Source organism: Neomonachus schauinslandi, chromosome 1 (assembly GCF_002201575.2).
Source record: "Neomonachus schauinslandi chromosome 1, ASM220157v2, whole genome shotgun sequence".
NCBI classification, from domain to species: Eukaryota; Metazoa; Chordata; class Mammalia; order Carnivora; family Phocidae; genus Neomonachus; species Neomonachus schauinslandi.
Genome location: NC_058403.1, coordinates 2,435,762 through 2,462,243, shown reverse-complemented (window position 1 = coordinate 2,462,243; position 26,482 = coordinate 2,435,762). Strand labels below are relative to the sequence as shown.

The 26,482-nt window shown below is 60.0% G+C and overlaps 2 protein-coding genes across 2 annotated transcripts in view; both read left to right on the top strand.

Annotated features, from left to right (window-relative positions):
• Positions 1-8,840, top strand: part of RRP1 (ribosomal RNA processing 1) — a 17,282-nt gene extending 8,442 nt beyond the window's left edge. The window contains exons 6-13 of the mRNA XM_021679140.1: positions 620-749; positions 842-906; positions 1,087-1,250; positions 5,508-5,587; positions 6,209-6,306; positions 6,513-6,532; positions 7,414-7,524; positions 8,306-8,840. Of these exons, the coding sequence (XP_021534815.1) occupies positions 620-749; positions 842-906; positions 1,087-1,250; positions 5,508-5,587; positions 6,209-6,306; positions 6,513-6,532; positions 7,414-7,524; positions 8,306-8,544 (907 nt within the window). The 3' untranslated portion in view covers positions 8,545-8,840. The remainder of the gene's footprint in view (positions 1-619; positions 750-841; positions 907-1,086; positions 1,251-5,507; positions 5,588-6,208; positions 6,307-6,512; positions 6,533-7,413; positions 7,525-8,305) is intronic.
• Positions 8,841-19,311: 10,471 nt separating this feature from the next.
• AGPAT3 (1-acylglycerol-3-phosphate O-acyltransferase 3) overlaps positions 19,312-26,482 on the top strand; it is a 151,699-nt gene continuing 144,528 nt past the window's right edge. The window contains exon 1 of the mRNA XM_021679252.1: positions 19,312-19,360. The gene's annotated coding sequence lies outside the window, so the exon portion shown is untranslated. The remainder of the gene's footprint in view (positions 19,361-26,482) is intronic.

Below are 26,482 nucleotides of genomic sequence, written 5' to 3'. Positions count from 1 at the left end.
CCCCCCCCCCCCCCCCCCCCCCCGGGGCTCATTACGGAGTGCGTGTTCTCCAGTTCAGGTGTGGTAGTCAGCGCCCCATGCATGTAGACCAGCAAAGACTTGCCGCCAGAACTCTCTGACCCCGGAGCCCCAGGCCTCTGAGGCCACTGACAGCAGCGTGTTCAGGGGCGGCAGACGTGGCCAGCTTGGGGCCACGACTCCGTGCAGTGGGACTGGGGAAGCAGCTCTTCCGTCTCCTTTCTCTGCCTTCACTCTGCCGTGGTGTGCGCTCCTGGGCAGGTCCCCATGAGGACAGAGAGACGCGGGACATGGTGGTGTAGCCTTTGTCATGCCAGGCCTTTCTCCTTCCGCTTGTGGTCCCTGCGCAGAAGGGAAGGCGTGTGCGAACGTGTACTTTGTACACGTTTGTAGCTGAGACGCGGCCTCGCCACGTGTGCTGGTGCTGACGATGGTCACCGACCCGTAATTACGAGTCGTCTGTGATGGAGCAGACCCAGATCACCAGCCGCCTCCCGTGGGGCGGGCGCTGGCGTGTGATGGTGTTCCTGTCAGGTAGGGGACATCGCGGGCTCGTAGCCTGCTGTGGCTGCCCGCTGTATTGGCCTCTTTCCTTCCTCAGGCACGTCGAGCAGCTGCTGGAGCTGCTGATGACGGAGATCCTGCACCCCGACAGCCAGGCCCCCAGCGGGGTGAAGAGCCACTTCCTGGAGATCTTCCTAGAGGAGCTGAGCAAAGTGGGCGCCGCTGAGGTGAGCCCAGTGGGCTGCGGGCGGTGGCTGAGCCCCCCCTACCGTGCTCATGCACAAGGGACTGAGGCAGCTCCCCCCTCCTTTCTTTGTAGCTGACGGCAGACCAGAACCTCAAGTTCATCGATCCCTTCTGCACGATGGCTGCTCGGACCCAGGAGTGAGTGGCAGGGGGCTTCCTCCGGCCTGGTTCTTCTTTCTCACGGGGTTCCCCTGTCGGGAAGAGAGAAGGAGTTGTGTGTGTGTGACAGGGTCAGCGGAGTGGCCGCTGCTGGGGCTGGGGGGTCGGGATGGGCATACCCGGCCTAACGGGCCTGCTCTGGCACCTGCTGTCCCGCAGCTCCCTGGTTTTGCATAACATCACTCGGGGCATCTTTGAGGCGATCGTGGAACAGGCCCCGTTTGCCATCGAAGACCTCATGAATGAGTTGGACGCACAGGAGGAGGAGGATGGCGTGTCGGAGGACGATGAGCACGAGCAGGATGTGCTGTCCAAGGAGCCAGGTAAGGGGAGGGTCAGCGCAGCCGTGTGAGGGTGCCCCTTCTGGCCCGGCGAGCTTTGGTGCTTGCGGGGTCCCTGCGTTCGCTTCTCGTCTGGTCCCCCTGTCCTCGGCCTGCCCCCGGCCTGGCAGCCAGGGTGTGTCCTCCCCGTCCTGGGCCTCGCCCCCCGGCCTCCTGTTCTCAGGGCGCCGTCCTGACTCCCTGGCTCCTTTCTCACCCACCGTTCCTGCCCGGTGGCTCTGCCCTGCTCACCCTTCCTCTCTGGTCCCCACCCTCCATCGCCGGGCCCACCTGGACCTCCCCGCCCCTACCCTGTCTCCCTCGCTGGGTTGCTCCACAAGATATCTTACTTTCTGGTGTAAATCACTTGAAATTACGTGAATTGCTTGTCTGTCGTTCGTGGTCCTATCTCCCCACCGGATGCCGGCTCCCCCAGGACTGGGAGTTCTTTTGATTGCAGCTGCGTCCCAGTGCTGGGAGCAGCCCCAGCACAGGAGGTGCCCTCTAGATGGGGGAGTGAGCAAGCCGATGAACGGAGCCTACCACGGGGAAACATGCCATGGGTGGTGTCCCACTGAAGGCCTTTGGGGTCAGGGCCTGGGCTTCGGTATGGTTTGTTGACAGTCTTGATGCTAATGTGGGTCCTTGTGGGACATGGGTTGATCTCATGTGCGCCGTGGACTGGGTTGTGTCCCGTGGCTGCAGGGGTGCGTCTTCCACCACTTTCAGGACTCTTCCCTGCCTCCCACTCTTTTTTTTTTTTCTTTTTGGTGGTAAAATACACATTATGTGAAGTTTACTATGTTAACTTTTTTTTCTAAGACACATTTATCCAGTGTCGCGATCAGACTATTGTTTTTAGCAATCAACAGCATGGGTGGAAAAAAAGATCTACATTAAAACCTTTTGTCGGAATGCTTTACGCTTTCTACAGAACAGAAACTAAAATACTCTGTTATACTGTTAGTCACAAATCCAGTCCTCGAGTTTTCTGCCCATACACACAGGTGTTTGCAGCAGCTCGGCCCTGTTGCCACAGTGCGTGGCTGAGATCCCATGTCTCTTGTAAGTCGTAGCTTCCTTGGCACTTCTGTGGCTCTCCTCTGGCTCCCCCAGTGGCTCCCCCCGTGGCTCCCCCCCATGGCTCCCTCGTGGCTCCCCCCGTGGCCCCCCCGTAGCCCCCCCGTGGTCCCCCCAGTGGCTCCCCCCGGCTCTCCTCTCCTCCTCAGCTCTGTGTCCTGGCAGCGATGAGAACCTCCTGTCGCTCCCGTAGCTTTTGCTGCTTCTGCCACTGCCGGAACTGCCACGGCCACCTTGTTTCGTGGTTGGGCAGAGTATTGGCCTCCATCACCTCAGGGGCCAGAGCTCCTGCCTCCAAAATTCCCTCCTGTCATGGGTGCAGAATTTGGAAGATTACTGCAACTGCCGAAGTCATGCCAGCTTCCGCTGGCTGCAGAGTTGTTACCCTGTCGTTCCCAAGCCTGTTAGAGCAGCCCCACGGCCACCACCCCCACCTCGACTGCTACCAGAGCCACCTCACCCACGGAAGTACGCCCCACGGCCACCACCGAACTTTCCAGAACCACTTGGACCTCTGGCTGGAGGAAGCACTCACCATCTTTTGCTTAGGCAGGGCTTTCCTCGCTTCACGGCTATGGTCGTTCGCAGTCTGGTATTTCTGAGTGACGGTCTTGTCTGCACAGTCACGGCCATCAGATGTTACAAGAGCTGAGCCTCTCTTCTTGTCACTGCCTCCCTCAGTCATGTCAGTCGGTCAGTTTTCCCGTAGTGTTCGAAATGATCTTCGATGGTGTTCTTCAGTGTCGTCCTTAGTGCCGCCAACAGAGATGTTTTTCATGGTTGAGTGGGCAGCAAGCCTCTGAGAACCCTCTCTTGAGACAGTCGTCTTTGCTTCCGCAACTCTTCCATCCCCCTTGTGGGCCTCACGTTCTTGGCTGCCTCCACCTCCGTAGCGGCGCAGGTGACAAACCCAGAGCCTCTGGGGCGCTGGGTGTTTGGATCTCGTGACCCCACAGTCCGAGAGCGTCCCCCATGGCTCAGAATGGCTCCTCAAACTCTCACTGGTCCTTTGAAAGCTCAGACCTCCGATGAAGAGCTTCCAAAGCGGTCCAGGCTCTGGGAGGCTCTGACTTAGTCAGGACGGCAGTCGGCAGGGGGACTTGAACAATGCTTCCTCGGCCACATCGGTGGGCAGGAGAGATGCTGACCATGTTTAAGTGTCAAGTGCCTTCACAAGCTTGTGCAGCCACCACCACTGTTCATCTCCAGAACTTTCCATCTTTCCATACTGAAACTGTCCCTGTTAAACGCTGTCGTTTCCCCTCCCCACACCCCTTCCTCAGACCCCTGGCACCCACCTTCTACTCTCTGTCCCTGTGGATCTGACTGCTCTGGGTCCCTCCTGTGAGTGGGTCACACAGTGTTTGTCCTTCTGTGGCTGGCTGGCTTCACTGAGCATGGTGTCCTCAGGGTTCATCCCTGTCTTAGCATGTGTCAGTTTCTTTCCTTCTTTTGAGGCTGAGTAATATTCTGCCGTAGGTATGGCCACATTATGCTTACCCATTCACCCATCAAGGGACCCTTGGGTGCTTCCATGTCTTGGTTCTTGTGACTCATGCTGTAGTGACCTTGGGTGAACAAGGATCTCTTGGAGACCCTGCTTTCAGTTCTTTGGGGCAAATACCCAGAAGTAGGATTGTGAGGTCACACAATTCTTTTTCTAAATTTTTGAGGTCCCTCCCAGTTCCCACAGCAGCTGCATCACTTTGTATACCCACCAGCATTGTGCAGGGTTCCAGTGTCCTGTTTTGTTGCCAGGAGCCACCCCCATGGGTGTGAGGGAGTATCTCACTGCGGTTTGGGTCTGCATGTCCCCGATGTCCCGGGGACGTGGAGCATCTTCACGCACTCGTTGGCCGTCTGTGCATCTTTCTGGAGACATGTCCGCTCAGGTCCTTTGCTTTCAGGCGAGTCGTGTGCTACTGAGCGTTAGGAGGTCTCTCTGCATTCTGGATGCTCAAGCCCTGTCAGGTCTGTGATTTGCAAATATCTCCCCCCATTCTGTGGGCTGCCTTTTGGATAGTGGGTTTTGATGCACAGATGTTTGAGTTTTCATGAAGTTCAGTTGGTCTGTTCTGTCACGTGTGTCTTCAGTGCCCCATCTGAGAAGTCATTGGTGCGGCCAGTTTCGTGAGGGTTTTGCTCTGTTTTCTTTCTCTTTTAAGATTTTATTTATTTGAGAGAGAGAGAGTGGGAGAGAGCACAAGTGAGGGAAGGAACAGAGAGAGAGAGATGCAGGCTCCCTGCTGAGCAGGGAGCGGGACATGGGGCTCAATCGCAGGACCCCGGGATCATGACCTGAGCCGAACGAAGGCAGACGCTCAACCTACTGAGCCACCCAGGCGCCCCTCCCTGCTCAGTGTTTTTTTTTTTTTTAAGAGTTGTGTTATTTGAGTTCTTACATGTGGGTCTTTTATCCCCTTTAAGTTAAATTTGTACATGGGTGAAGGACCCAGTTTCGTCCTCTTGCCTGTGGCTCTCAAGTTCTCCCAGCACCGTTTGTTGAAGAAACGGTCTTTCCCCCAGGAAAGGTCATTTGACCATATAGATTCAAGGGTTCATTTTTCTGCTGCCAACTCTGACCCCCTGCTGGAGTGCTCCTAGGTGGTTCCGTTCACGCCCCCTCCACCCGTGCTCCCAGCATTTCATCCAGCCGTCCTGTGCGTCTTGCCCGTCCTGTCCTTCGGTAGCCTGAGTCACTGACACCGGGGCGCTGGCAGGCCCACTGTGCCTGCCTGTGGCCCTGCCATCCTCATTCTCTGTCCTCCTCGCCTGCCTGTTGTCCAGAACTGTTCTGTATGCAGTGACATCAAAGCCGAATGATCGGAAACACGGTCTCTGTGGTCCCTTGATCCAGGCTTGCCCTGTGGCTGGACCTAGCTCCCCTTCCTTGATTCTGGAATTTCTGACACTACATTGGTTTTGTAAAATATCCACACGAAATTCCTCTTAATTCCATTGTCAGGACGACTGCTCAGCCCCCTCCTCTGGGATGTCTCTTTCAGTGGCACCTCTCCCCTCCGTGTGAGGCTGCCCATACCCCTGCCCCAGCCTACACCTGCACCTCTGCCCAGGTCATGGGCCCTGGCACACAGGGCTCTTGGTTCCCAGGTGTTTGTGTTGGGGTGCTCTGCACACTGGGCACGCACCTTTGAGTTCACGGGGGCCCTTTTGTTCCAGGCTCCCCCCATGGGGCTGTACGCGACAGGAGTAAGGAGCTGCCGGGAGATGGCGAGGACAGCGTGGGCCCCGTCCTCCAGGTGGGTGGCCTGGGCTTGCGGGCCTGGCCCTGCCTCTGCACTCCCTGAAGGCAGGCGCTCCGGGGGCCCTCACGTACAGAAGCAGGGAGGTCTTGAAACTGGGACTGGGGGCCAGCCGACAGGGCTTGGGCTTCCCTGCCTGTCAGCCGCCTCGGGTGCGCTCCTTGCTCGCGTCGTGGGGCGCCGGGCAGAGAAGATGGCAGTGCCGAGAGGTCGCCCCGGGTCCCGCTCGGGGTCAGAGCCCAGCAGAAACAGAATGCTTACTAAAGAGCTGTGAACGTTGGTTACGTGTTAAAGTAGTAAGAATTAGGCATATTGGCTTAAATGACGTTTGTGTAAATTAACGTGGCTTGTGTTCTTTCTCCCTGTTTGGACGTGGCTGCCCGAGGGTGTAGTCGCAGAGGCCAGCCCGGGAGGTCCCCTCACCCGGTGGCGGCGGCCCCGGGGAGTGTGCTCGCTGCCCCGTGTTGTACGCAGCGTTTGCGGAGGGGAGTCGGGAGGACGTCCGGGCGTGTCCTTGTGACCCGACCGGAGGATCTGCGCCTGGTCCACGTGCTCTCTCTGCTCGCTGCACATTCCTGGAGCACCTGGGAGGTGACTGCGTCTCTCTTTGTGCCACAGTTTGACTACGAGGCCGTGGCCAGCAGACTGTTCGTGGTGGCCAGTCAGCAGGGCACCCCTTCCCAGAACCGGAAGCGCCTCTACAAAGTGATTCGGAAGTAAGTTGCCCTGAAGGTGGCTGGTGACCCCTCCCCCTCCCCTTGGAGTTGCCCTCGCTCTGTTCCACCGTCTCTGGGGGCCTTTGTCCACCCTTCGAGCGCAGGTGGAGGGGCATCGAGGGCGGCCCCCGGGCAGCTGATGGGAGGGCCGCGTCCCCCCTCGTGTGGAAGTTGCAACCATGGTGAGCTCCTGTCTCTCCTTTCAGGTTGCAGGACCTTGCTGAAGGTGAGCATCTCATGCTGAGACCCTGGCCCGGAACACCGTCATCCTCCTAGGCGCACTGGCTCACGTGGTCGCCCTTCCAGTGGGATTAATCGCTGCACAGGCGGGGCTTTCTCTCCGGGAGAGGGGGCTTGAGGGGTTCTGCAGCTCGTCCTCGCCCCGCTCAGTGGCTCTCGGATCCGGGTGTGTGCTGTTATCCCTGGGAGGCTTGTTTTGCTGAGTGCCTGCTGCCAGGGCAGGGGCCCGAGAACCTGCGTGTCTAGTGAGTTCCGTGGCCTGCCCTGTGGCTGGTCTGTGGTGCAGCAGATCTGGGCACTTCCCCGTGTACGCCCGGTGCAGCCGGTGATAAGGCATAGGAGTGAAAATGGGCCTCTCCCCAGTTTCACTGTGAGGTTTTAGATGTAGAGCGGTGGCGGAGAGGGGGTCGATGGTGAATACTCGCATGGCCGCCACCTTGGCTCTGCCATCGGTATTTTACTGTGCTCGTATTGTCCTCCCTCCCTCCATCACACTGTACCCGCAAGTATGTTGTGCTCCTTGTGAGTTCAAGTTCGGTACTTGTAGGTAACGTTTTCATACGGTGACGTGCTTGAATACCGCGTACACGTGATGGGGTTTCCATGCACAGACCCCCATCGACACGGAGAGCATCGCCGTTGGCCCCCTCTCAGCCTAAGCTTTTCAGGGGATCGACGACGATGTAGCGTGAGCGCTCCAGGGCCTGGCTCTGGCTGGCATCTCACTGCACGCACGGCCTGGAGTTGGTGGTAGTCGTGCGGGCCTGAGCACGGGGCCGTCTGGCACGAAGTGTGTGGCCCTGAACGTGCACACTGAAAACACCCCAACCTGCCCTTAGCCTCCTGATGGCCTGCCTTGGTCCTTAGGCCTCTTCCCAGAGGATGACGTGCCCGAAAAAGCCTACAGGAACCTGCAGGAAGAGGGGCAGGAGAAGAGGACAAAGAAGCGGCCCAAATCCAGGTCACAGAAGCAGCCAGGTAGGACTGGCGGTGTCTGCTGGCCATGGGGCTTTGGTGCCTGCGGTCTGTGTCCCTTGCACCCCCTCCTCCCCAGCTCATCCACGGGGCCATGGTTAGACCCCCGCTGGGGACTGCTCTGTGCTTGTTAACGCCCCACGTCCCGCTGGGGCACGGGGCTGCCTGCTGCCGTGGAGATGGGCCCTGTGCACCGCAACAGCCAGGGCAGGAAAGGGCTGCAGAAGAGGGATAGCTGGTGGCCCCCCCCCCCCCCCAGCTGAGAGCCCTCCGTGGTTGCCCGTGTGTGCTTAACGGTCTCAGGTTCGGGGGTGTGCCCTTTGAAGGGTCTCCTGGTTTGCCCTGGTTCAGCTCCTGCCTGGGCCACCTCCGTCCATGTTGGCTTACGCCTGGGCCCTCGCTGCGGTCACTGGCCTGGCTCGTGGCTCTGTTGTGCACCAGGTTGAGTCCGCTCCATTCTGGGTTCAAGCCTGCCCACCCTCTGAGTCACACCTCTGCAGCCTTCTTGCTCCCGACTCTGCCGGCCTGCTGGTTTTCCTGAAGGCCTGCTCCGGTCAGCCTGCCCGGCCGGGAGCCACCACCATGTCACATCTGCCTGACGGCCGTGGAACTTTGCATCCACACTGGCAGGACGCTCTGGTTGGCTGGGGCGGGTCTGCTGCTGAGGCCTTCGGGTCCTCTTGTGTGTCCTTTGTGTGGCCCTGGAGCTGGCACCTTCAGTCAGAGCGGAAGTGGGCTAACCAGGCCTTCACAGTGCCTCGTTCACATGGCCTTGCTGTTTTAGGGAAAGGCGGGAAGGAGGACTCACGGCCAGACCCGAGCTCCGGATCCGAGAGGAGGATGAGGCGGCGGCGGCGGCGGGGCTCGGGGACTGAGCCCACGGGGCTGCAGGAGCAGCTCGGGGGCCCAGGTGGGAGAGGGGCTCGAAAGAAGAGGCGGCGGCTTCGGGCGCGGGCCAGAGTGAAGGTGGCCGGTTGCCAGGAGCTACAGACCAAGCAGCGGCCGCTGCAGAGCCGGAAGTGACCGCAGCAGGCCCAGCGCACGCAGGGGGGCGCTTTCCCTGTGGCTCCTCCATTTTGCGCTGAGTGGTGTTGGGGCGCAGGACCACAGGGCCCTGCTCCCGAGACTCTGGACACGGACACCCGCGGCTCCCTGACGTACTGTGTTGGCAGAGGGTCGGGCCCCTTGCTCGGTGTCCGTGCTTCAGAGCGTGGACGCCGTGCTGACCTTGGTTAGGCCAGGAAGTCCCCTGAGACCTAAAACTGCCTGGGGCCGGAGAGTGGCCCCACATGGGGGGTGTCCATGAATAAAATGCTTTGCAGCTCTTACGAGCAAGGTCCTACTTCTGCGGCGTTGATGCAGGAAGATCCCGGTGGTGTGAATTGACAGGGTCTGGTTCCCAAGTAGCGTTTATACTCTGTACCTGTTGCACGGGAACAGCTGTTCATACACCTCTCCCAAAATTCGGGAGAAGATGCTGAGTTAGCTGCGGTTGTCTGGACGTCCTCTTCATAAACTTGTGTTTGGAGCGGACGCTGAACCTGTGCTTTGTGTCGGCCCCATGGCTCGGGGTTGATGTGTCCGAGGCAGGGAGGTCGGCTCATGTGACTTAGAGGCAGAGACTCCTGCGGGCAGCCCCACGTGCCCCTCACGTTTCCCCTCAGCGCCTCTGATTCCATTTCAGCCCTGCTCACCCGGAGGGTCCGAGGCAGTTTGCCAGACCCTGGAGAGTGCAGGTGTGAGTGAGTGCCGTGTGGGTTCCAGAGCTTTCCAGGCGGTGCTGTGGTGTGGTCAGGGCTGCATGGGTGGGAGGTGGGCACCGTCTGGGTCAGCCAGCCCTGTCGCTGCTGGGCTGAGGTGTGTGGGTGAGCCCAGCTAAAGGCTCATCCGGGCTTTGGCTGAACCCCAGTTCCTAATGCCTTGCAGCATGCTGGGGGAGTGGCGCTTGGTGACCCCCTTTCCATCAGCTGGGTGGACAGAGGCGGGGGTCCCTGGGACTGGCTGGGGCTCGGGTGGAGGCTTATTTCTCTCCTGGAGGTCATAGTTTCTGTTCTCCAAAGTGATTGGGCAGAACCGGCCTGCCCAGCACAACTGGTGGGCCGAGCTCAGTAAAGCTCGGTGGCCTGGCGGAGACGCCGAGCCCCCAAGTCTTCTCCGGTGGCGCCCCGGGCCGGGGTCCCATTGCTGTTCCTGCCTTTTCTGTGTGTGACGGGGACAGATGCTTTGTTTTGGTTGAAATTTCTTCAGTCAAAAAATTAAGGAAATAGGCACACTAGAAATTTCTGAAAAAACAGAAGTTCTACCTGATTGCCGTTCTCAAACCAGAGTGTTCGTGGCTTCCTGAGCGTTGGGTTCTAGGCCATTCTCAGGCCACACTGGTCCTTCCCTCCCCGACCATGCTGTGTGGACACCGTGACTGGGCACGCTGGCAGGCTGGGATGGCTTGTGGCCCCCCTGTGTCTGACTGGCAGCGTCCCCTCTGTCCCCCATCAGCACGCGCTGTCCTTGGGCAGAGCAGGGAAGTCTCAAGAGGAAATGGAGGGTAACCACCAGCCCTTGCCCCCAGGAGAGCCTGTGTCCAGGAGCAGGTGTCCTGTTTATTTCCCTGTGCATTCTTTTTCTAAAACCGTTTTATTGAGCTGTCATTCATGCGCCTCACAAGTCCCTCATGTCACGCGAACAGGTCCATAGTTCTCAGTACAGAGCTGTGTAGCCATCGCCAGAATCCGTGTTCGACCATTTCGTCCTGAGAGACCGCTGTCCTTGAGCTGTCCCCTCCTGGCCCCCGACCCCAGCTGACACCCACTTTGTGTCCGCACAGATGTCCCGATTCTGGACTCTTATGTAGATGGAATCCCACCACGTGGGTCTTCGTGTGCAGCTTTTCTCACGTAGCGTGTTTCCAGTGTTTATCTGTGTTTGTCGCACGCATCAGGATTTCATTGCCCGTGTGGCTGAGTGATACTCTGTTGTGTGGATTCTCAGTCTCCCCCTGCCATCCAAAAGCACCACGCTCCTGTGAAACCCTCCGTAAGCTGAGACGACATAAGGCGAAGAAGCAAGTGCCGTTAGTTTACGTGGAAAACTTCTGAGCATTCCCAGACCCCAAAAATCACTTCTCCCAGGCTCTTCTTTTTTTTTTTTTTTTTTATTCTTATGTTAATCCCCATACATTACATCATTAGTTTTAGATGAAGTGTTCCATGATTCATTGTTTGTGCATTACACCCAGTGCTCCATGCAGAATGTGCCCTCCTCAATACCCACCACCAGGCTAACCCATCCTCCCACCCCCCTCCCCTCTAGAACCCTGTTTGTTTTTCAGGGTCCATCGTCTCTCATGGTTCGTCTACCCTTCCGATTTCCCCCGCTTCATTCTTCCCCTCCCGCTACCTCCTCCTTCTTCTTCTTCTTTTTTTTTTTCTTAACATATATTACATTATTTGTTTCAGAGGTACCGATCTGAGATTCAACAGTCTTGCACAATTCACAGCGCTTACCAGAGCACATACCCTCCCCAGTGTCTATCACCCAGTCACCCCATCCCTCCCACCCCACCCCCCACTCCAGCAACCCTCAGTTTGTTTCCTGAGATTAAGAATTCCTCATATCAGTGAGATCATATGATACATGTCTTTCTCTGTTTGACTTATTTCGCTCAACATAATACTCTCCACTTCCATCCACGTCGTTGCAAATGGCAAGATCTCATTCCTTTTGATGGCTGCATAATATTCCATTGTATATATATACCACATCTTCTTTATCCATTCATCTGTCGATGGACATCTTGGCTCTTTCCACAGTTTGGCTATTGTGGACATTGCTGCTATAAACATCGGGGTGCATGTACCCCTTCGGATCCCTACTTTTGTATCTTTGTCTCCCAGGCTCTTCTGATCCCCAGGACATGTTTAGCTAATGGACACACAAAATCAGTCGAGATCAAGCCCAGATGCTCAGGGATGCAGCCGAGAGCCCCGGGGCCGGAGGCTGAGATGCCGCGGGTGGTTCGCGGGGCAGGAGGTGGGGGGCCGCGCTCACTGCTTGGGTGCAGTCCGCCGCCTGCATGGCGGCTCACTGCACACCCGCCGCTGGACACGGTTTTCGCTTTTCGCCTTTTCCACCTAGAAGTGGAAATCTTCAGATTGATCTGCAAAAACAGGTAGTGAGGTAGGTCTTTCACAAGCGTGAAGTGGGGTAACGTGACCTTCCACAGAGCGGGGCGCCTGTAGCACCTGTTCGGGGCACTTCCCCACCTGTCGGTCACGGTGAGTGGGGCCGCTGCAGACCCCCACGCGGACACGCTCTCCTTGGGTGTGGACCCAGGCGCGGGATGTGAGGCCGGTGGCAGGTGACTGCGGTTCTGGACGGTTCCCACCTCCGGGGACGGGGTGCGGCGTCAGGCGAGGGCTCCCCGTGCCGCTCACCCCGTGAGCTCTTGTCACCACGGTGGCACAGCTGGTCGGAGCGGACTGACGGGCTGAGAGTGCTGTCTGCTCACGGCTGTGGAGAGCTCGCCTTGCCTCTTCGCAGGGGTGCACAGCGCTGGCCGTCCCTCCCCGCCCCTGCCTGTCCCTCGTGGACCTGGCTGACAGGCCCCGGCAGGTGACTCCTTGGAGTAATTTAGGGAACATTTTTTACAAGTCTCTCACCTACGGCATAGCCATCGAGTTTGAGAAATTAGCACGGGCACCTCAGTGCCATCCAACCCTCTGGTCTGTTCGGTGATGCCCTCTGTGGCCCCGGGGCCCCATCTGGAGTCTCCTGCATCACATTCTCCTTACTGTTTAGTCCCTTGAACTAGGTCCTCCATCTCTGCCTCACATCCAGGACCTGGACGCTGGGTGGATCTCAGGCTGGCGGTCTTGTACGTCGTCCCCACTGCGGGTGTCTGGTGGCTCCTCTCGTCTAGACGCAGGGGATGCAGGAGTCAGAAGCGAAGCTGGTTCCCTGTCCTGCCTGGGCCTCGGCTTCCTGCTGGCTCTGGTACAGAGGGTTCTTGTGAATGTGGCCCCTTCCCTTGGGGGTTGACGGTGTACGTCCTGAGGGGCTCCGGAGCCCCAGTACCCAGTTTCTCATCAAGCTCTCCATTCACTCCTTGAGTGACTTGCGTCGGTGGCTCATTGTTTCCTGTTTTATCCAGTGGGTTATAATCCGTTACTGTTACTTGTTTTAATCGCATGTCCCATTTGGGCCAGTGGGAGACGTCAGGCCGGCTTCTTGGTGGGGAGCACCCACCATCTGTCACCTTTGTTACGGCAAGAATCCTCAGCTCTGGGACCAGCTGCTTCTCCCAGGACGCTGATGTGGAGGGTACAGCCCTGCCCGGCTCAGGAGGGGCTGGTGTGGGTGAGGGTCTTCTGGGGTCCCTTTGTCTTGTTTTGTTCTGAAACAGCTTTACCCACATGTGCTTTATAGGCTGTTCAGTTTGCCTATTTAGAGTATGCGGTTCAGGGGTTCTCTGAGTCCATCACCACAGTCCATTTAGGACATTTTCACTCATCCCCAAAAGAAACCCCATCCTGGGGGTTTCCTTTAACTTGGGGAGAAAGCCTGTGTGAAGCTTTCGGACCAGTAGGAGCCCCCACCGTGGGGTGGTGGTGGGTGACTGATCACAAGGCTAATAGATTAATTGATCGTTTCCTTGAACAACTAAAGGGTCTAGAACAAATACAGCTTGTGTCCGAGGTGACAAGAAATTCCTGTAGCAAACGTGGTTTACAGTTTTGTGGTTACTCCAGCTCTGCTTCAGCGTCTCTCCTGGGCACAGGAGCTCTGGAGTTCAACGGTTACGTAGGGGGCATCTGGGGATCCCTGTGCCGCCTCTATGTTGGCACACAGAGGACCGGAGCTTCCGTCCTGGTGCCCAGAGACTGCCCCTGGGCCATGGGCTCTTGGCTACCAACCCCGGGTCACCAGAGTTCAAGCTTTGTCCTTGGCTTGCTGAGAAGGGTCAAGGACAGCACAGCCTTGAATTACCAGAGGGCTTGTGTCAGCCTGGGGGTCCTCTGAGTTAGCTTCTCATCAAGCACTGCTGTGACCTCTGACCCCCTTCCATTTTAGCCACGACCAGGAGGGAGTCAGGCCCTGGGTGGGGTTGGGGGGGCAAAGCAGGGGGCAGCTTTTGCCCAGGCCAGAGAGACATCAGGGATGCAAGGGAGGGGGTCTCGTTGGGGTGAGGGCCGGCAGGTGAGGAGGGGCTGGTGTTTGCTGGAGGTTCACGCAGGGGAGTGACCGGCCAGGGCGGTTTTGCACCTGTCCCTCTGGTAGTGGGATAGAGGGTGGACTTGGGGACAGTCTTGCCAGCAGCCCCGGGTTGGGATGCTCTCTGACTGATGGCTTTTCACACACTGCCTTATAAAAATAGCCTCTTAATCACTAGGGGCCTGGCAGCAAAGGACTCTCCTCATCCTCAGCCCAGAAGTTCCCCAAATGGGCGGCAGGATGCAGAACCCCGACCATGGTGGCTGATGGACAGCTGGGTGCTCTGGAGGGGCAGATGGGGGGGGGGGCCATCCTGTGGCACGTAGCCTGCAAAGAAAGAGGAGGGCCCCAGGGGGCATCCACATGCTGCCCGCCCCGTCACTGTGGGAAGGACTGAGGCTCCCGGTCCCAGCCCATAGCCTGTAAGGGCCAGTTAAATCCCAGCTGGAAACGTTTCCCCAAATGACCTTTCTACTGTGAAGAGAACGCGCCAACCAGCTGACCTCAGCAGTGGGCAGGCTTGGAGACTCTACTGAAAGGGGCCACTTAGCTTGTAAATTGGGCTGATTTTCTTTCCCGAGCCGGATTTGGCTGGAGGGAGATGTGTCCAGCGGTGCCTTGTCTTCCTGCAGCAGCCGTTCCCGGGCGCCCTGAGACTCCCCTCCGAAGCCCAGTCTCGCGGACGCTGGCGGCTGCCATGGCCCTTCCCTCTCCGAGGGGAGTTTCTTCGCTCTGAGCTGCCGGTCAGCCGGACGCGTGCACTCTGAGGTTGCAGCGCAGGTGGCTCTGTTCCTGCGGCGTGACGTGTGGGCGTGCATGCAAAGTCACACTCACGTCTCCGTCGTCTGTCCACCTCTTGAGCCTCTACTTACCTGTGTATCTGCCTGTCATCCCTACTTCCCCACCTCCCGGTCCTCTGTCCTGTCATCTCTCACCTCTCTCCACCCACTTACTTGTCCTCATCCTGTTCATCACCCACCTGCCCTTTATGGAAGAGACGATTGAAGAACCGTGGCAATTCTTATCTGTAAAGTAACCTGTTTCCTCACGTGTTAACCCCATGGTGTCTTCTCTCCACGGCGTCCTCCCCTATGGCGGTGTCCTCCGTGGAGTGGCCTTGTTTACGTGGAGCCCTCCATCCTTGTGTGGGTGAAGGGCAGGGTGGAGGTCCAGGGAGGGCAGCCCAGCCCCCTTGGGTGGCCCCTTGGGATGTCCGCTTCCCCTGCTTCTCCCCCATGTCCTCTCCCTCATCCGCTCCTATTCCCCTGGGACCTGCCACAGGGAGCGGGTGCAGTCCCACCAGCTGCCTCTGGGGGCGCCCTTGGTCCTTGGATTACATCTCTAGTCCCTCCCGGCTAGGTCATCAGGAATGCTGTCCCCCTGGCCAGTGGCTAAAGCCCCATCTTGTTCTTTTTCTTGGCGCTGTCTCCTGTGCCCCGGGTGGGTGAGCAGGGCTCTGAGTCTGTCCGATGGGGATGGTTGCATGGATCCTCACCCAGCCCAGTTGGCCCAGTAGCCTGTTTTGTCCTCCAGGCCCCAGGCTGGACGCAGGTCGGGGTCCTTCGAGCCTGGTTTCTCACCTCCAGCCTGCCTGGCCCCACAGGTGAGGCCAACGTGGGGGCTTCCTTTCTGGGGTGCCCAGGCCCCTCTCTCCAGGGGTGGCTGGCAGAGCTCCAGGCTCTGTACCCCGCGCTCGTCCCTCTCCTGGAGGCTGCAGACTCTTCACTGCCAATGGCTGGGAAGCAGGCCCCAGGAAGAATGTGCATCCCTGCCCGGGGCCCTCTTGGCTGGCGCTGCAGACCTCGAAGGTGGAGCGTGAAGGTGGGCAGGCAGCCCTACACACTTGGCAGATGGGCCTGGGGAAATCTGTGGGGCCTGTGGCCCCAAGGCTTGCCGCCCTGCCTGCCTCTTGGAAGCCTCTGGATTCATAGGGTCGGAGGCTGATGTGCAGGCAAAGGAGAAGTGTGGCCCCCAGGGCCTGTTGGAAGCCAGGTTTGGGGGTGGTGGGGGTGGGTGCTCCTGCCGACGTAGCCAGCGCCCTCCCGTCTGAGATGGGCAGAGGGAAAGGTGCCCTGGTCCCCCCTCGGGTGGGTCCCTAACCACCTCGTCTGCCTGTGGGTGGGGTCGGTGATTTCCGACGGCTCCACGGGGTGTCCCTGCTGCCGGCACCCCATTTCTGGAAACCCAGGAGTGTGGGTAGAGCCCCAGGCAGAAAGCTGTGGGGAACCAGCCTTACCCCTGTCCTTTCCCGGGGTGGGGCGGCAGAACCCCCGGACTTTACGGTTTGCCCGTGGGTCACAACCCCTGCCCCCGCCGCTTATTTGCACAGCCGGGCAGCCTGATGGGTGGCCACACAGCATGGGAAGAAAGGGGAGTCAGCCCGAGGGCTGGGTCAGCGGTGCGTAGCCAGCACACCCAGCAGGCGGGCACGCCGCGGCTCCTTTGTGTAGTTTGAGGGGGCCCTGGGTGGCCGCGCTGGGTTCTCGCCCCCTGCGGTCCCTTGCTCATGGGGGCACTGTGGACACCTCCTCTCTTCCGAGCGTGCGCCTGCCGCACTTGGGAACCTGCACCGTGGGATTCTGAGTAATGACATTCGGTTCTTTGCAGTGGCCTGCGCTCCCCACGGGTCCCCGGCAGCCCGGCTCACTGCCCCTCCCTGTGGTCACCCCCTTCCCTCTTGTTTTTTTCCTCCTTCTCTCTGCTTTTCTCTGTAAATGCTCATTCAGTCTTGCACACTCGGGGGCTGGGACCGCAGTGCTGAGGTCGGGCGCCAGGGCGCGGCCCTGCGGGCTCCTGCTCAGGGTCTCACAGGCTGAAGTTGAGGTGAGGGCAGGGCTGCTGTCACAGGTGAGGTGTGGGGTCCCCGTCCCAGCCCACTGGCGGCTGGCAGAGTTCAGTTCTTGGCAACTGGGGGCCTGAGGTCTCTGTTCTTGCTGGTTGTCCGCAGCTCCTGGCTGGTGCCCACGGCCACTCGGCTCCCATCCATTCCTCCATCCTCTTCTCTGCACTCCAGCCTGCCTGATTAGGACAGGCCCACACACGCTGGGGCTGACTAAGCATCCTGCCCCCCCACAGTCCCCAAGTCCAGGCCTTCTCTCTACTGAGTCTTATACTTCAGAGCTTGGCCTTGTCCCTTTCCTGCCCCCGGAAAATTTCCTGCTCTGGGAGGATTGCCAGAGTGAAAGGGATCGAAAACACTGGAATGTTGCGGGGGTGGGGGGCAGTTAGGATTGACTAAGCCAGAGAGTGGCCCCAAACTCCCTGGACACCCAAAGCACTCCGCCTTGCTTGGCAGTGCCGCAGATTTCCCTGGCCAGGGTCCAGGGGTTGTGCTGGGCAACGGGGCAGGGGGTGGAGAGGGGGCGTTCTGGGTCACCTCATCACCCCACCTTGTCCACAGCCCGGTCGCCCCGCCCCACCATCTGCCTTTCCCTGTGTGCCCTCACCCTGCACCGCAGAGCATCCTGCAGCCAGGGACAGGGTTGACCCAGCTCGGCGTCACCAGCCCTCAGTGTGTCAGGGCGCCCTAGGAGCTCCTGACATGTGGTGCCTGGGCCACCCGGGGGGCAGGGGGACAAGCGCGTAACTGAGTGCCTGTGGCTGGTCCTGTCTCTTCCGTGGTGGGTTAGTTCCTGGGCTGGCTCCTTTCTGGGGAGTGGATTCTGCCTTCCATGCTGGAGGGCCAGACCACTCCCAGGGGCTGAGCCAGCACTCCTCGGGTTGGGTAATCCCTTGGGCACACCCCAGGACCCCATTTCCTTCTTGGCACTTGAGTGGCGTGGGCCTTGCCCTGGGGTGTGTCTGCCCTTGCACCCTGAGAGGGAGGACAATCCAGTCATTATGGCTCTTGGCAGCCCTCCTGTTGAAGAACAGAACGCCTTGTCTTTTTTTTTTTTTTTAAGATCTTTGTTTATTTATTTGACAGAGAGGGAACACAAGCAGGGGGAGGAGTGGGAGAGGGAGAATAGGCTTCCCGCTGAGCAGGGAGCCCACTGTGGGGCTCGATCTCAGGACCCTGGCATCGTGACCCGAGCCAAAGGCAGATGCTTAACGACTGAGCCACCCAGGGGCCCCCAGAACTCCCTGTCTTGCCTAAAGGCCCTGGGTCACCCAGATGTGGAGAAACCATCCCCCTGCCCATTCTCCCTGCTGAGGCCTGAGCCCTGAGCCCTGCACACCCACAGCTCTGCTTCCGAGGGCCCCCTGCCCACCGGGCCAGGCCCCCGCTTCTCTCAGCCCGTGTTCGTAAGGGGAACAGCCCCGACCTGACGCCTTTTCTCAGAGCCCCTTTGCTTTGTGCCAGTCTGAATGGTCCTGAATCCTCTCTTCCAGATCTTTCCTGGGTGGGAAGCAGACTCGGCTGTTTCAGTGTTGGGTGGATTGGGCCTTGGGGGTCCCTGAGTTTGTATCATGTGTGGGGGCTTCTGAGGGGCGAGGCAGCCCTACCTTCCGCTTCCCAGCCCCGTGTCTGTGGCAGCTTGCTGGACGGTCAAGGCTGTCTTTTTGTAATTATTTATGTACTACATTCTGCCCTGACGTGAATCGGTGATGTGCTTGGGTTTCGGGAGGGACATGTTGATTCGGAATGCTTCGACTAACTGAAGCCAGACTCAGGCTGGCTGAAACAGGAGACGGGATTCAGTGGCCCTCGCCCCGGGGGAAATCTGGAGGTGGTGCAGGCCTCAGGTGAGGTCACTGCTGGGCAGGCCCCTTTCCCTGCTCAGCCCTGCGTGGCCCCTGTCCCTTCACCAAGCAGCCGTGCTGGGGCTCCGCTCGCCCTCGCTCACTGACTCGGAGACGCTCTGTCTGGAGGGGCCTGCTGCTGGCCACCCGGTCCCTCCCACGGAACTTCTGGGCCCACGGCATGTGAACGGGAGACCCCGGGTGGGGCGGGCGGCGCGTCCAGTCTCCCCAATGTGAGGTTTCAAAGCAGGAAGCATCGTCTTCCCCTTTACTTGGGGTAGACTTCTGACAAGGGTGAGGAGTCGTAAGCGGGGCTGATTCCTGGCTGTCCGTGCGGCGCTGACAGGCCCCCAGCCCCAGGACTCCTGCAGGTTTTCTGCTGTGCTCGAGGCACCTGCGTGTGTCTCTGAAGGAGCTGGAGGCTGGCATTCCCCAGTGCTCCCAAGGGGTCCTGGCAGGGGGGAGCAGGGGCTGGTGTGGGAGGAACCCGGAGCTGCTGTCAGCTGGAGGCCAGCTTCCAGTCGGGACTGGAACCTGTGACGTGTGGGCGAGGCGTCCAGGGGGCCCTGCCCAGGTTTCGGGTCGCCGTGGGAGGCTCCCGCTCTCTCTGTGAACCGGGGCTGAAGCCTGCGGCCCAGGGTGGATGTGGCGCCGGCATTGGCCTGCAGCCAGTTGGGGCAGTCATCAGTGAGTCATCTGCTTGGAAGCAGAGCCTGAGTCGGGGATTCTCGTCCTGCTGCCCCCAGAAGGTGGGAGGGCAGCGGGAGGGCAGCGAGGAGTAGCCAGGACTTTCTGCCTGGCACCCCCAGAGCTCCCGAGCACCAACGAGCCACAGAGCTGGGCCTGTCGCGAAGCTGGGTCCTGTTGTTTGGACTGGGTCCCCCCACCCCTCCCTGGAATCAATCACTGGCCATGAAGTGCGTGTAAGACCTTGGTGAGGATGTTCAAGGTATGTGGGGCCCATGTCTGGAATGGGGTGGGGGGTCCCAGAGGCAGGACCGGCTGCAGGATTTGTGGGGCCCTGTGCAAAATTAACGTATGGGGCCTCTCTTTAAAATCATGAAGGATGTTGAGCCGGCGACGGCCGGGCATTAGCCCAGATGCAGGCCGTCTGTGCGCGGGCCCCGGGACAGGAGCTTTGTGCCGCTGTGCCGTGGGCTGTCCCCGGGATGGAGCCCCGGTGTGCGCCTCCGCAGAGGGCCCACCACGCGCCCGGCTCCATTGTCCGGGAGCTCACGTTCCAGTGGAGGAAGAGCTGGGGTTTGGGGAAGGCAGAGTGGGTTGAGGGGTTGGCTGTGGCAGGTGAGGGGCCGTCTGGGGAGGTCACCTTTTACAGATCCCGGAGGGGGCAGAGCCGAGTCAAGCAGCTGCTTGGGGCAGTGTCCTTGGCCGGGGGCAGCCAGCGGGGAGGAGCGCTGTCCGTCCGCTCGGGCTGTCTTAACCAATGCGCAGACCCAGGCTCAAACGACGGCAGCGTGCTCTGTCCCAGGGCTGGAGCGGGAGGTCCGAGATCAGCTGTGGGCAGGGCTGGCTCCTCCCGAGGCCTTGCCTGGGCACGTGGACATGTCTTCTCCCGCGTTCTCATGCGCTCGTCCCTCTGTGTGTCTGTGTCCTCATCCCCTCTGCTCATGGGGACACCGGTCCGATCAGGTTAAGACCCACCCTGTGACCCTGTTTTAACTGAACCACCTGTACCTCTGGGTGCAGTTGCATCCTGAAGTGCTGGGGGTCAGGACTCGGACCTGTGAGTTTGGGGGACACGCGGTTCAGTCCACAACAGGCACTGAGGTCTGAGGAGTGCGCCCAGAGGTCTGCAGACCGAGAGTTACGTCAGGAGCCCTCAGGAAAAGTACCTTGGCCGCTGCAGCGATGGTGAAAATAGTAACGCATTTCTCAGTGTCCTTCTGGGGATTGTTGTCCCCTCTCTAGCAGTGATCAGATGGACACTTGCAGACTCTAGCATAAAATGGAAGGCAGTTTTTGTGAAACTCCGTGTCCCCAAACCACAACACACCTTACATAACTTGTGCCATGGTTTGCTCTCCAGAAAGCTCAACAATTTTTTTCCTTTTTAGAGCGAGTGTGCGTGTGCGCCTGAAGCGGGGGAGGGGCAGAGGGAGAGGGAATGCCAAGCAGACACCCCGCTGAGCATGGAGCCTGACCCAGGGCTCGATCCCACGACCCTGAGATCACAACCTGAGCTGACAAGACTCAGACGCTAAACCCACTGAGCCACCCAGGCGCCCCTCAACCTTTTATTAGAAAACACCAGGCTGTGTCCATGTGCATGGGGCAGAAGGAGGGGTGGGTCTCCCCACATTCTAACCCCCCCGGCAGCCCCGTGTCCCCAGAGCAAAGAAAGCAGGAGGCAAAATGTCACCAGGAATTAGCTTCATCTCAGGGTCAGGATGAGCCAAATGCTCCCCTCTCCGACGGGATGGTCCCCACCCCTCCCCTGTGCAGCCCCCGCCCACCCCACGCGCTCTCCCCACCATTTGTGTCCCACCACGCCCGTGGGCAGGTGCAGCGTGGGAGCTTGGACGTCACGTTTCCAGGGACGGGTGTTGTGTTGGCAGTGTCACGCCGGGCCCCGGCCAGCACTCAGGCCGTCAGGAGGTGTCACGAGGGCACGAGCTGCCACGGGGCGGAGCCATCAGATGCGCGGGGGAAGTACGTCACTGAGGACTTTGGAGGGTGCTGGGGACCCCGTTTGTCCTTCGGAAAAGGATTAATGAAGGGCAGGAGTCACGCCCCGACCCTGCCCTTCCCATCCAGGTGCTCCCAGACCCGCTCCTGCCAGGAGGGTGGTCCAGAGGCTATGAGGGCGACTTTAGAGAAAGAACAGATGAGGAAGGAAGGGTGGACTCCATCGTGCAGCCCCGACTGGGTCAAGGGATCCAGGTGGTGAACCCGCGGTGCTGACCCCACAAAACAGAAACAAGCAGACACGTGGCTCCTGGTAGAGGAACACACCACCGTCTGCGAGGGCATCTTGCCCAGAAGGAGAGGGAAGAACCTGAATCGGGTTAAATCTACAGAGCCAAGACCAGTTCACAGACGCTGGGGACAGAAGGACACGCTCGGTGATACAAGTGGGGAATCCACAGGACGGGCGACCTGGTTCTTCAAAGAAACTGTGAAAAGGGGGAAGGTGAAAATCCTATTTTCATGATTTTCACTTTATTGTCACCCCGTAGGGATTTAGAAATGAGATGTTTAAAAAGCCAAGCATTTACAGGAGACCAACGTATTAATTGGTTAGGTTATTTTGTAAAATTGAAATCATTTTAACTATAAATCATTCTGTTTTAGTTTATGCAAACGGGAAGTCTGCATCTACACACAACGTACTCTTGCCCTGGGGCCGGGCCCTAGGTAACTTACCCGTGCTCCGTGCACACTCCTGGTGCTCTCCTGGGGGTGCAGGCTGAGGGGTCGCCGGGACAGGACCCTGGAGGGAGGGTTGGACCCTGCCGGGCAGCCTGCTGCTTTCAGACCTGACCTGGAGGGAAACGTATACATTCTCACTGTTAGGTGACTTTCACCCTCTCTTCCCTGCAGCCAGCACCAGCACCCCGGTCACGGCCGAGACGGCCACTGTGCCCTGACCCTTGGGGGTGTCGCATAGAGTGTGTGTGTTTGAGTCTGTCCGCCCCAGAAGCCAGGTAGAGAAAACCACTCAGAGGCAGTGTGTGGCTTCCTGCGATCACGAGGGGACCCCAGCCGGGTCGGTAGCACCCTGTGGCCCCCGGAAGCACCCCCGTGTGCCCCCCGCCAAATAAGGACCGTCCCGACTTGGACAGTTACCACCGCCTGTGTGTTTGAATGGGGTCACCGCCCAAGCACGCCTCCTAGAGCCTCCAGTGTAGTTAGTCGTTCCCATCACAGTTCAGACCGTTCTTGTGCTGGTAAATACAACCTATGATTCACCATTAGCGGCCTCGAGGACACCTGCCTACACAGTCATCGCGTCCGGTTCGAATGTGCCCATCACCCCAGAGGAACCGGCACCGGTCGGCGCTCGCCCCCCCGCCCCTGGCGCCCCCGATCCTCTCTCGGTCTCCACGGACTTGTCAGTGCTGCACATTCTTGTAAATGGAAGCGCACACTCCGTGGCCCTTTGTGCCTGGCTCCTCTGGCTACTCATCGTGGCCTCGAGGCCCACGCTCGTCGTGGGGGGGTCAGTGCTTCCCCCTTGCTCGTGGCCGAGTGACACAACACCGTGCAGGTGGACTGAGCTGTGCTTGTCCCTTCATCTGTCGGTGGCGCTGCTGTGAACCTGGAATGGTTCACTTCGTCTGGTGTTCGCCAAGTGGGTTCCTGTGCTCTGTGGTGACTCTGCCGGGCTTACTGGGAACAACCGAACTGGCCCCCTGACTCTTAGCTTCAGAGTGCGCCGCTTCTCTTCGGGCCGTAGCTCCATCCGCCTCTTCTTACCGTTTATCTCGTGAAGCCCGGGCCCTTGGCCCCAGGGTGTCCCACAGCCGGGCCTGGCTGGCTGTGTCCGTGGGGTGCAGGGGCATCGGTTGAGTCCCGTTGCCTGTGCGTGGTAGGTACGTCTGATCCGTGGCTCGTAGCCACGCGGAGCCCCGTGGGTTCACATACTCCTCCCCTGCCTGGACAGCCAGGATTGCCCACAGCCCTGGTCTGTGCTGCCATGAACGGCCTGGGACACATCCTCCCTGGGACCAGTAAGGGTGTGGTGGCGTCAGGGCCTTGACCCGGGGGACCCTGGGCCTGGCAGACACAGGGCTGTGGTCCCAGGGACCTCACAGGGTGACCATGGTTTGGGGGGGGGCACCATGACTCGTGTACAAATGCATTTGTGTTCATACTTTGCTTGGGTCCATAGGAACACGTCCACGGTTGAAGTGCAGAAGGACCATGGTGTGTGTGCGTGAGCGCACGTGTGTGTGTAGGAGAGCTGGCCGCCCTGTACTGGGCCCCCCACCGGCAGCACGCTGAGGCTCCGCCGGGGGAATGTGGCTTGCCCTCTCCCCCGACTCCGACACTTGCTGTCCCCGTGCACGGCGTCTGCCCAGTCCCTTCCCGCCTTGGCCCCGCAGGGAAGCCATCCCCGCTGACGCCCAGCACAGGCAGGCGAGGGCCCCTGTCTCCCTGGTGCTCAGCAGGTGCTGGGCCCTGGCCGGCCTGGGACGCGTGACGGGCCTCACGAGGGTCCTGTGTTCCCAGTGAGGTGGAGCCTCCTTCATGTGCATGGTTGCCGCTGGCGTCCCCCCAGTTTCCTTTGGTGCCATCTGCCCCCTGTTGCTCAGGAGCCTGAAGTGGCTCCGTCTGCCTGAGGGCCCACGTTGGAGGCCGTGTCCAGCAGCCACTGTGGCCCACAGACGTGAGGACCAGGTGTCCCCTCAGACCCAGGCTGGGGTCCGCCACCCCTCTGCCTCAGGTTTCCCCCGGGGGTGGCCCTAAAAGTCACCCAAGTCCTGTTGGGGTGGATGTGGTGGTGGGGAGGGCCACAGAGCTGCCACCTGCTGGTTCCCTGGGGCCTGCAATCCTCAGGGCTCTGTCCCAAGACCCAGGACGGAACCCCCAAGAAAGAAGGTTTTGCCGGGGACACGTCATCCCGAGTGGGCGTGGGTGCATCACAGGCAAGTGACGTTCAGGTGGAGTTGGGACAAACCGCTGAGACATCTAGCAGAGTTCCGGAAAGGGGCTCCACATGGGGGTGCTCCCACTCACGCATGGCCGCTGCAGAAGGGCCTGGAAGCTCAGGGCGGGGGCGGGCTAGAGAGGAGCCGAAACCCAGCAGCGGGGTGTGGGGCGCCAGGGCGGCGCGTCTGGGTGAAGTGCTGCAGCCCCTCAGGTGGCCCCTTGAGAACCTGGGAAGGCTGATGAAAGACTCCGTCCCGGGACTGGCCGGTGCAGGGTCTCAGGCTCGGCCCTCGGGTCTGCACACCCGTGGAGCTGGCTCGGGGTCCCCCCTCAGGGCACACCCAAGACAACCGGAGCCTGAGTGCTGGGGGGCGTTGATGAAGACTTGTATTGCGTCCTCACCTGCTGGCTGGCCTGGACTCTTCCCCACCCGGACAGCCCTTCGCTCCTTGACCACGGGCAGGGGAGACGTCTCGAGGTTCCGGCGGGTCACTCCCGGGGTGCCCGAGGTTCTTGGCAGAAGCGCTGTCTGGGGACCAGCCTCACGGGACCCAGCGTGGCAGGGAGGTGGCAGGGCAGCTGCGGCCGGTCAGCTTGCGCTCCGTCCGTGTCACCTGGCACACTGTCCCCCATACCTCGGCAGCCTCTGGCCCGGGTCTGGGCCCACGCAAGGTGCTATCCCCGAGGGCCAGCCTGTGTACCTCCCCAAAGGCCCCTCCAGGAGCTCAGGACCCCCACAGCCCCACTCCGCCTCAGGCTTCCTCCCATCGTGCTGCCACCTGGCCGCCCCAGTCAGGAGGGCCCCCTGGCCCCTGAGAGGACAAGGCACGTGCACGCGGGCTTCGTGGCCTTATCCCTGTGGTGACTGCACTGACCTGGCTTCCTGGCGAGTGACTTAAGGGTGAAGCAGCACTCCGGCCCAAGCAGGGGGCTGCCCTGCCTGCCGGTGGGGTGCCGGCCCTACGGGGGGTGCCAGGCAGTGGGAGGGAGCCGGAGAGCCAGGCCCCGCCGCTGCGATTGGCGGTAGCCCCGGCCTCAGGTTGTGTGAGGACTCACTAAATTAATGCGTGGAAAGTATTGACAGGCCTGCGGGCACAGAGCGGCTGTGGGCAAGTGTTAGCCATCGGGTGTTTGGTGGTTTTTCCAGCCTGCTTGTGCAGCCTGGAGGCCGACCTCCAAGCTGTGGGAGGACGTCAGCCGGTGGCCGTGGAGTCAGAGAGGCTGGAGCCGAGGGGGGAAGTCGGGAAGCTTGCTGAACCTGCGTGTGTGAGCCGCCCTCCTTCCCTGGTGACAGAGCTTAGCAGAGAGGAGAGTTGCCTGCGCCCTCAGGGAAATGCGATGGAGCAGTTTATTTAAAGGAAGTTATATTTTTGGAGAGGCCTTGGAAGTACACTCATCGCTGAAGAGAAAAGAGGCAGTTTTATTGCAAACCCCGCCAGAGACATGAGGTCCGTCAGCCAACGTTTCAGCCCTTTGTGTTCTTCAGCGCTCTGAAATGTAAAAGCAGTGTTACAATAGTAATTTGTGGCTTTTAAGTAGTCGCCTATAAATAGTGGAACAGACTGAGCTGGAGCGATGAAGGTGCTTGGAATAGCAATTAACTCGCCCAGTGAATCCCGGCAGAGCGGAGTGGTTGCGGGAAGGGACAGGCAGGGGCCAGACGCTGTGCGCTGCGGTCCTGTGCATGGTCCCCCGGAGCCCCTGTGCTCTCTAAACCGTCCTGGCCGTGGGCCATTTCTGAGTAGGGGCAGTTCTGGCCCCAGCCCACCTGCCGTCCCCGCCGCCCGGAGAGCCCACAGCAGACTCCTGGTGTCGGGAGCACCGTCCACCCAGGCCCAGAGGGGCCTCTGGCTTCTGCGGGCTCTTGCCCACGTGAGGACCTCTCCCTGTGCTGCTCTGCTCTGCGGGCAGCCGGCGGGGGGGGGGGGGGGGGGGGGCGGGGGCCTGCTGTGCGCGCGCGTGCGTGTGCTGGGGGTGCCCCCAGCGAAACGGCTGCAGGCGTCCGGGGCAGGCTCCGACTCCTGCTTCCCAAAGACCCCGCCACTCCGGTGACCGGAGGACCTCACCGGCTGCAGCCGGTCTTCCACCCGTGCTTTGGGGGTCAAACTGCTGTTCACCATGAGACACAACTGCCAGTTAACTTCCCAGCAAGAATGGGTTTATCTGGGGATGACAGAACTGCAGCCCCCAAACAGCTAGCTGAGGCAACACCGTAGACAAGTCAGAACAGCGCAGAGGAGGCTCTTTTATAGAGGATGGGAGGGGGTGGGGGCTCGGGCTGTTGTAAACAGAAAGTCCATTGGAGTAAACTGGGCTCTGGAAGTGTAGTGGTCTCTCATTGGCTGGGCTGTGACAGTCTTTCATTGGCTGGGCTGTGACAATCTCACTTAGGCTGGGCCGTGACAGTCTCTCATTGGCTGGGCCGAGACTGTCTCTCATTGGCTGGGTGGGCCATGAC